This window comes from Lactuca serriola, chromosome 8 (genome assembly GCF_051521515.1).
Source record: "Lactuca serriola cultivar US96UC23 chromosome 8, Lser_US96UC23_V15, whole genome shotgun sequence".
In the NCBI taxonomy this organism is placed as follows: domain Eukaryota; kingdom Viridiplantae; phylum Streptophyta; class Magnoliopsida; order Asterales; family Asteraceae; genus Lactuca; species Lactuca serriola.
This window is the reverse complement of record NC_136415.1, coordinates 202620083-202629645: the sequence shown is the minus strand read 5'-3', so window position 1 is coordinate 202629645 and position 9563 is coordinate 202620083. Positions and strand designations below refer to the sequence as shown.

At 33.7% G+C, this 9563-nt stretch overlaps 1 protein-coding gene across 1 annotated transcript; it reads left to right on the top strand.

The window, feature by feature from the left end:
• Positions 1-4933: 4933 nt before the first annotated feature.
• LOC145070449 (putative late blight resistance protein homolog R1A-3) lies at positions 4934-7917 on the top strand. Its single transcript, XM_079017391.1, has one exon. It carries the CDS (start codon positions 4978-4980, stop codon positions 7618-7620), a length of 2643 nt encoding a protein of 880 aa, XP_078873517.1. The 5' UTR covers positions 4934-4977; the 3' UTR covers positions 7621-7917.
• The last annotated feature ends 1646 nt before the right edge of the window (positions 7918-9563 follow it).

The window sequence follows — 9563 nt, the reverse complement described above, 5'->3', positions numbered from 1 at the left end:
TCAATGATTTGATTTGACTTATGTGTCGGGCCGGTCAGGACTGAATTGATGTGTTCAATTAAGTTCTATATCAAATGAATCTGAGATCGAGAAATCAAATGTTGGATAATAAATTCCATAAGATTGTCCGCATAATATCTAAACAGAGGACTGTACGATCCCTTATCTAAAGGACAGGATATTGATAAGATCAGAGTTGACAGCGTCTTTGAGAGCTATGATTGCTAATCGGATTGTGTTTGCATATATAGTTACTAGACTTATTCAAGTGGGAGACTGTTGGATTAGTGTCTAAGACTATAACTATATTTGGTAAGTACTTGACCCAGTTATGTATGGTCCTTTTGGGTTGCCTTCACCATAGCAACTTGACAGGATGATTTATATAGAGAGAAGAGATATTATTATACTATTAGAGGAATAATATGATAAAGGAATAATAATATTATTCGATTGATATAAGTCATAAATTAATTAGGAATTAATTTGATGACTTAAAGAGATTAATTAAATAAAGGGGCATAAACTGTCAAATGTGTAATAGTTGTGTTTTGGGCTATGAATCCTTATGAATATGGGAAGGGACGATTTTAAGGATATGGATATCCTAGAAATCGTCCAACGCCTTATCTAGAAGGATCTTTGGATTGCTTTGAGGCTAAGTTATCCAATTAGGGTTTAGGGTGAAACCCTAAGAGTTCATAGTATAAATAGATCCCTTGGGTGAGGGAAATCGACCACTCTATGATTAAGGAAACCCTAGGGCCGATTTCTCACTCTCCTCTCTCTCTCTCAAATCATCCTCTTGCTAGTAGGTGTTTGTAAGCCATTAGAGGAGTGACAATTGTGACTCTAAGCTCCAAGAAGAAGAAGTATCAAGCAAGCAACTCAAGGTATTCTTCTAGATCTGTTTTTTCATATGACATGAATTGTTTGTTTACACTAGATCCATGAATGAAAGTCTTGGATACATGCATGTTCAATTAGAGAAACCTAGATCCAAGCAATTAGGGTTTTCATGTGCACATAGGAAAGTTCTTATGGCTCAAACCCATCAAGGATCACCATGACTAGGTCCTAGGCCAGAAAGAATGTAGCCTATGACCTCTTCATCTATCATAGGATGTCCGATATTGGCCATAGTATTCGCTAATCTTGTCATATTTTGTTAGTATTCTGAGGCACTCATATCACCCTTTTTATGTAGTTGAGAGTTGTGTACTTTTCTGGATAGAATTATGTTTTATGTTGAGAAGAGAACATAGTGTGAAGGGATGTCCATAGTTGGATCAAAATATCAATATAGCGGGTGATTTGGGTTAATACGCCCTCCGTCATTGAAGATAGAAACCCATCGATAATGGCCTGATCTTGAACAGAACAGGTTTCGTATTATGGGTTTGGAGCTTCTCTGGCATCATTACCTGTTCCAACAGTTACTTTTGCAGCAGGAGCTGCAATGGTACCGTCAAGATACCCATAGAGTTGAATAGTCGGTAGAATGGGGATAAGTTGGGCTTTTCACTTCAAAAAGTTTGTGCGGGTTAGCTTGCCTATGATTGCAGTGGCCAGATTGGATGAATTAACAAAAGAGGGTGCCATGGAGATGTGATTTAAAATAGGAATGATCAGAACACCAACAGGAAGAAGACAGAGAGGGTGGGAAGTGGAACCCTAGAAAGATAGGGCTCTGATACCAAGTTAAACAAAATATTTGCCACATAAAACCCATAGGTATCATTAATATATATATATATATATATATATATATATATATATATATATATATATATAGGCTTAGGTTATTCTATTCACACTAAGTATTGTATTCACGCTAATTATTGTATTTATATTCTATGCTATGAGAATTATTAAAAGAATAAGTTGCTTAGCAATACGAATACGTTAAACCTAACAAAATATCGTCATTTTCATGCATTCTTGCTAATTATTATTTATTTTTGTTCTCACACATCGTTTTTCATTCATTTTCATTCTGACGGAATACAGCCCAAAAAAACATTTTGACAACATTCTGATAGAAATGAGAATAATAATAATAAGTGTATAATAACCTTATAAACGATTTAATCTATGAAAATTTGTGTTAATGACACTACTTATGTAAGATTGAATGTATTTATATTATCAAACAACATATTTTCTTTATTATTTTCATTATATACGAAAAATGTACAATAATTAGTTAGAATACTTGAACCTAGCTCTCTCTCTCTCTCTCTCTCTCTCTATATATATATATATATATATATATATATATATATATATATATATATATATATATATATATATATATATATATACTTGATAAGGTTACATTCAATTGTTATTATCTATATAACAAACTTATAATTCAAACTATTCTACATTATCTTCTATCTTTCGTTTTACATTGACATTGCCGCCAAGTAATGCCTAATGTTATTTAGAACCTTGTTATCATCTAAACATTAATCTAGCATTTTTAGAAGCAAATATATCAATTACAACTTCATAATCAATATGTTTAATCAAATTAAAATCCAAAGTGTTTAATCTCTCATAAGGCATGGTAGATTTTCAAATAATATTTTAAAATTTTAGTTTTGAAGAGTTTTCTTCCACTAATTCAACTATAATCGAAACAATGAACAATATTCTTTATGCTATATAAAAAAACTAGATAATTGTTTTCCTAAAAGATTTAGTATTTTCTTAGTTATGTTAGGTTCAATTTGTAATTTTTTGTAATAAATCCAATTTGTTGAATAAATCATCACCATTGATGTTTAAGATATGACCATTTTGTAACATATTTTCAAAAAAAAAAATTATAACTTGTCTTTAGTTCACATATTCAGTTACGTTAATTTTTATGTTGTGAATGATTGTTGAGTGAATGTTCATATACTAATTCAGATACTCTCAGTAGTCTTTAAAAGTAAATAAGTGTTCTGACACTACTCATTAACTCATCAATTCGTTGACACATCAATATGTATAGTTTCAAATTGTAGTTGTATGCTTAGATTAATTACTTTAGTTGGTATATAAATACCATATAACAATTTTAGTGATAAAGTCGTTGGAGGGCAGCAACATCATTGGAAAAGGCTAAGTCGAAAAAGAGATATGAAGAAGAAGAGGTTAGTTGGGGATAAGCCATAAGGTTCGCCATAAGGTTCGGAGACAGGACCATCCGAGGATGAGGCAGAAGTAGACAAGGCAGTGGAAGAAGCAGGTGAAAGAGCTATTGTTTGGTGCCAACATTGGTTTTATATTTAGAAGGAAAAAGAAGAAAGAGAAAAATATAAAGCATAAAGAATGCACATCCGATGACTATTAGCAGTGGTCGTCGAAGGTGGAGGGCGGCAGTTAGGGGCAATCTAGAATAGAAAACTACATAGTTTACTTATTTTTCTATAGAAAATTTTCTATACAAAATCAAAAAATTTATGGAATAGGAAGGGCTAAAATTATTTAAGATACATCACTAAATAAACTATAAAATTTGGTGGGTCATTGGACCCACCTTACTTATACATAGCCTCCCCCTTGGCGGCAGTTGGGGATTATAGTCACCAGTAAGGTTTTAATCTAAAGCTATATCATTTTAAGTTATAAAATGTTAATGACTCAAATGACAATGGGTATTAGCCTAACCTTAATAACTAAATCCTATTAGGTAGGGCTGTAAACGAACTGGACGTTCAACAAACTGTTTGTGAACTATTCGGCAGAAGTTCGTTTATGTTCATTTATTTAATAAATAAATGAACATGAACACAAATTCTCGTTTGTTTAATTAAACGAACGAACATGAACAATTGTCTCGTTCGTTCAATTATGTTTGTGAACATTCGTTTATGTTGTTTATTTACGTTTATTTATGTTCATTCATATAAGTTCCTTTTGTCTTCGTATATGTTTAATTGTGTTTGATTACATTACTATATTATATGTTCATTTATTTTCAAAAATATGTTTGTTTATCTTTTTTCGTTTATGTTCGTTTGTTTATGTTCGGTTAGCATGTCCACGAGCATAAACGAACGAACATGAACAATATAATTTGTTAAATGAACGAACATAACAAGAAAACTCGTTCGTTTAACTGTTCGTGTTCGTTTATTTGTTCAGTTAACTTAAACGAACGAACATGAATAAGCCTCGTTCGTATTCGTTTAATTCGTTTATATCCCTACTAATAGGTATTAGCTAGCCTAACCACTAACTTCTTAAATGTCATTCATAGAACAAAATAAAAAATCTTTCGAAGCATCATCAAAATTAACAATAATACGGTTCAATAAATAATAGTTTCTACCTCCCTCAAAATTAGTTGATTACTAGTTTTGATTTGTAAAAGTAGAAATAATCGATTTAACAATTGTTGGATGAAGATACGAATGTCACTTTGAAATATCCACCGGATGTGCATATGAACTCAAATATCCAATGAAACTAACAGTATATGGGTATAGAATATGCCCATCCGATACTTTTAACGTCCATTTACACCTAAACCAAAGTCAACATTTATACATTATTGTAACAATTAAGTTTAACTTCCTGAGAAAGAAAAGTATGCATGCAAACTCAACATCAAACAAGGAGTTACCAAGAAAGATCCATGTTTTGATTGTTCTTGTCTTCACCTCATTGTGAAGACTCCACCTGGATTATTAAAACATTGTGTAAACATCGTCTAATGTGAATTAAAATATAGCTAACAGTTAGAATACTTTTATTAGTCTATTTTCTGACTCAAACCAACATCAGCTTATTCGCGAATCTGTTAATCGTCAATTCGAAAAATAAAAAACCATTATCTTCTAAATAGACTAATTTAATTCTAACAAGTCCCCATCAATAAGATTTTAGACGACAAGGATCTCGTTTAAAATCATTACTTTTGAGTAATTTAGAACTTAAGAATTGTGTTTAGAGAGAGAAAGAAATCAAGAACAACATAAGATGGCAAACACCGGTCTAGAATTACTAATGGAGAGCTTGAAGCAACTAATATACTGTGACCACAACCCATCGATCAATGAGAACCCATTTGTTCAGGACAAGTGGTCACAGATCCAGTCTTTATGTGAGGAACTTGAATCCCTAAGAACCTTTGTTATTGATATGGAGGTTACAAAGGAACCCCTTGAGATCGAAAAGGCGAGAAACTTGAAGAGAAGGCTCAAAGATGTGGTAGATGATGCTGAGGACATTGTCGATCTATTCCTCACCAGTGCTATCATCAGAAACAATGCAAGCATGACGATGTGTGTAGCTGACAACTGTGATCTCTCCCCAAACCTTGATAGTGCTATACAAGAGATCAAGTCAATTAAGAGAGAGATTATGGATACCAAGATGCAGTCTCATCCAACTCAAGGCCTGCATCCGGCTTCTGCTAGAACTTCGCCTACCAGAAATTCATCTAGTGAAGTCCTAAAGGAAGAAATCATTGTGGGTCTTGAAGACGACTCAATGGTTTTACTCGACAGACTTACAGGAAATCGAAAGCAATTAGATGTCTTGTCCATTGTTGGTATGGGTGGACTAGGTAAGACTACATTGGCAACAAAAGTATTCAACCATCGGTATATTGTCTATCATTTCCATGTTCGTGCATGGGTTACAGTGTCTCAAGCGTATGATAAAAAGGATCTGTTAATTTCCCTTTTAACATCCATTGGTAAACTAGAGCCAGAAGATCTTGAGAAGTTGAAGGATCATAAAATCTCAGAATTGCTGTACAAGAGCTTAAAAGGGAAGAGATATCTAATTGTCATTGACGATGTATGGAGTGCAAAGGCGTGGGATGATTTGAAACTTTACTTCCCAAATGACAACACCGGGAGTAGAATTCTGCTAACCACTCGCCTCTCAGAAATAGCTTTTTACGCAAAACCAGATGGCTTCACACACCATCTACAATTTCTGACCGAAGAGGAGAGTTGGGAGCTATTGTGCAAGAAAGTGTTTCAGGAAGATCGCTGTCCTCAAAGATTGATCAAGTCTGGAATTAAAATTGCCAAGAAATGTCAGGGATTACCATTAGCAGTAGTTGTCATAGCGGGATTGTTAGTAAAGGGAGAGAAGAGCGTAGACTTGTGGGAAAAAGTTGCTGAAAGTGTAACTTCATACATTGTTGGGGATCCGAATGGATACTTGGACACATTGGCTTTGAGTTACGACCATTTACCTAGGCATTTAAGAGACTGTTTTCTCTATGTAGGGGGTTTCCCAGAGGACTATAAAATCCCAGTGCGAAGGTTAATCTGGTTATGGGTGGCTGAGGGATTTATACATGAAGATAGCCCAAAACTCATGGAAGAAGTGGCTGAAGATTACTTGATGGATTTAATAGATAGAAGTCTACTGATTGTTGCAAAAAGAAGGTCCAATGGTGGGGTCAAGGCTTGTCGTATCCATGATCTACTGAGGGAGCTATGTTTGAAAAAAGCTACAGAAGAGAATTTCTTCTCAAGGTCAGGTTACCTTTCATCATCTAAGTTTATTTCATGTAAAGATAAGCAACGGCGTTTATTTGCGGACTCTAAATTTTTATCTAAGATTTCTTCTGACAATTCTGCCCCACATGTTCGCTCGTTTTTGTGCTTTAACAAGGAATGGTACTTCAGTTTAGGAGATGAAAGGTGTTTCCATCCCTTTCTACTTATCAGAATACTTGATCTACAAACTATTCACACATCCACAGTTCCTCTTGCGTTAGAATTTCTAGTTCATCTTAGGCACTTAGCTCTTTGGTCTGAGGTCACAAAGCTCCCCTCCGCAGTGTGTGATTTGTGGAAACTTCAAACTCTCATTCTTAAAGAAAATTACTCTGGTTTCATGAACTTACCTGAAAACATTGCAAAGATGATTAGTTTGAGGCATTTGTGGATTGAAATGATCATTTCTATTCCTGATATTCACAACCCAACCAAATCTGATGTGTTTTCCAACTTGCAAACTCTTTCCATGGTAAGATTAGATGGTAGAGCTGAAAGTTTGTTGAAAAGGATTCCAAATATCAGAAAGCTTGGTTGTGCTGTTTATGGGGATCAAAAAGATGACTCATTCCCGAATTTTGCCTTACTAGATCATCTTGAAACATTGAAGGTGATCCAGCCGGAAGTTCTGCAGGTGGAATCACTGTTGTCAAATAAATACTTTAGTTTCCCGGTAACTTTGAAAAAACTTACTCTATCAGGATGTCGTCTTCCTTGGTTTTGTATGTCAAATATTCAATTGTTGCCTAACCTTGAAGTTCTCAAATTGCTAAACTATGCTTTTGAAGGACCCTCGTGGGACACAGGTGAGGGGCAGTTTCGCCAACTAAAGTTCTTGAAATTTCAGAATCTGGATGTTCATCAATGGGACGCTTATAGCTGCAACTTCCCCTGCCTTAAAAGATTGGTGTTGCTAGAATGCTACTATCTTAAGGGTATTCCAGAGAATATAGGAGACATCCCCACGCTTGAGATGATTGATATTGATAAACGGAACCACACTGTCGTCAAATCTGCTAATAGAATACTGGAAAAGCAGCATGAAATGGGAAATTATGAGTTGAAGATCAATGTGATAGGTTTTTTGACATCAATAAGATGATTTCTACTGTTCTGGATAGGCAGCAAGAAAGTATGTAAATACTTGTATTTTTTTTATTATGTTGTGTTCTGTAAATGAAAAAAATGGGGAAGAAGATTAACACTCAAATGTAAACTAGAATGCGGTCCTTACTCCTTATTGAATAAGTGACAATGGTGAGTTTCAATACCCAAAGTACTATTAGTGTAAATTATTATTTGTATTGTTTGTATCTCAACCCATTATAGAGTAGCCCAATGCTAGCCAATTGTATTGTACATGTAATTATACTAATTGAGAAAATATATTAAACCCTAATATGGTCGCAGAGCTGTAAAGGGCTCCCACCAAAAATTCATCCCGCTCTATCGACACGGTGTCGACCTAATCATCCCGTCCCCTGGCCGACACACACACATATTTAGGGGTGTTTGACATTATCCAAATTTTTGTGTGTCTAATTTTTTGGATTCTGACTTGGATAGTAATTCTATAAATTTTCCATTTTTTCGGTTTATTGGGTGTTTATTTAAGATTTTTTAAAGGTCATTTTGTACAAACACCAAAGAACTCAGAAGAAAACTTCCACATCACTAACTCAAATCATCCCCCAATCTGCTCCTAAGTCATCCTTTGCTTCTATTCTTGTTTGTACTTCCTCTTCTTCCCTCGCTGTAACCAAGGCTCATGTCGAACCAATCTTTCCTAATATTATGCTCCTAAACAACCATCTACTTTCAATGGGGCTCCAGGCGCAACAATGCCTATTATGATTTAATGTTACATGGACAAAATATTTGGTTATTCCAATAAATTTTGAAGTTTATGTTAGAATAGGTGTCCGAAGGCATAACTGACTGGTAAAAATGAAATCTAAATTTGTATAACTTAATGCAATAAAAATAAAGTCATTTATGGTTGCCCTTAAAATCCAGAAATAGCTAAAATGACTTTATGAAGGAGATAAAATGATTTGTTAATTTGTTATATGATTAATAAATTAATTAGAAAATAATTTGAATTAACTAATTATTAATCAGAATTAATTTGAAATTAATTTGAGAATAATTGAAATTAATTAAAGATACAAGGACTAAATTGTAATTGTTCATAACCGAGCAAAAAAAGGCAATTCTGGAATTATCCATGGTATGTACGATTTTAAGGTTTCCGGAAGCCTCCTAGAGCTGATAAGGATACCTTACCTTGAATAAATAAAATCTAATTATCTTATTATTAAAATCAGGATTTATCCTAATGATTTCATAGCTATAAATGAGACTCATTGGGCATCAAATTTCATGGTTCTTACTTCCCACAAGGTGGAAAACAAATTTTACAAGTCACATCCTCTCTCCTATTGATTTCTAGTATTTTTAGAGTTTTAGATGTGAATCATTAGAGACAACCATACTTTTAGTGTTGCCTTTCTGAAGGAGATCTGAAGATTTAAGAGTTTACATACGATCATAGCACTAAAGCTATGTAATTCAATCTATTGATTTTGATCTAGGCTAGGGTTTATGATAGTTTCAATATTATGTTGTTATAATGAGAAAAGACATAGATCTATAGGTTGCATGTGCTCGTAATTAGATTTTATGATGTTTCTATTGTGCAAAAAAGTTTAATGTAACCTAAAAAACTCATCAATGATATCAGAACCTAGGGTTCTTTTTATTATAAGTGTATAATTGAAACTGGAATCAAAATTGAAAAAATCGAATAACTCTTATGTTCGTCGAGCGCGGCACACCCTTTGCCTGGTGTGCCTCCTTTTCTGCCAGATCCATATATACTTGCCTTTTTTCGTCTTTGAGGATAATTACTTGATAATTAATAGTTATCTTAAATCATAAACAATCTGAACTTTAATTATGTAATGAGATATATCCAAATTTGAAAATAAAGGAAGATAAATATTGAATTAATATTTAAGTTAATAGTTTAATTAAGATAATTAT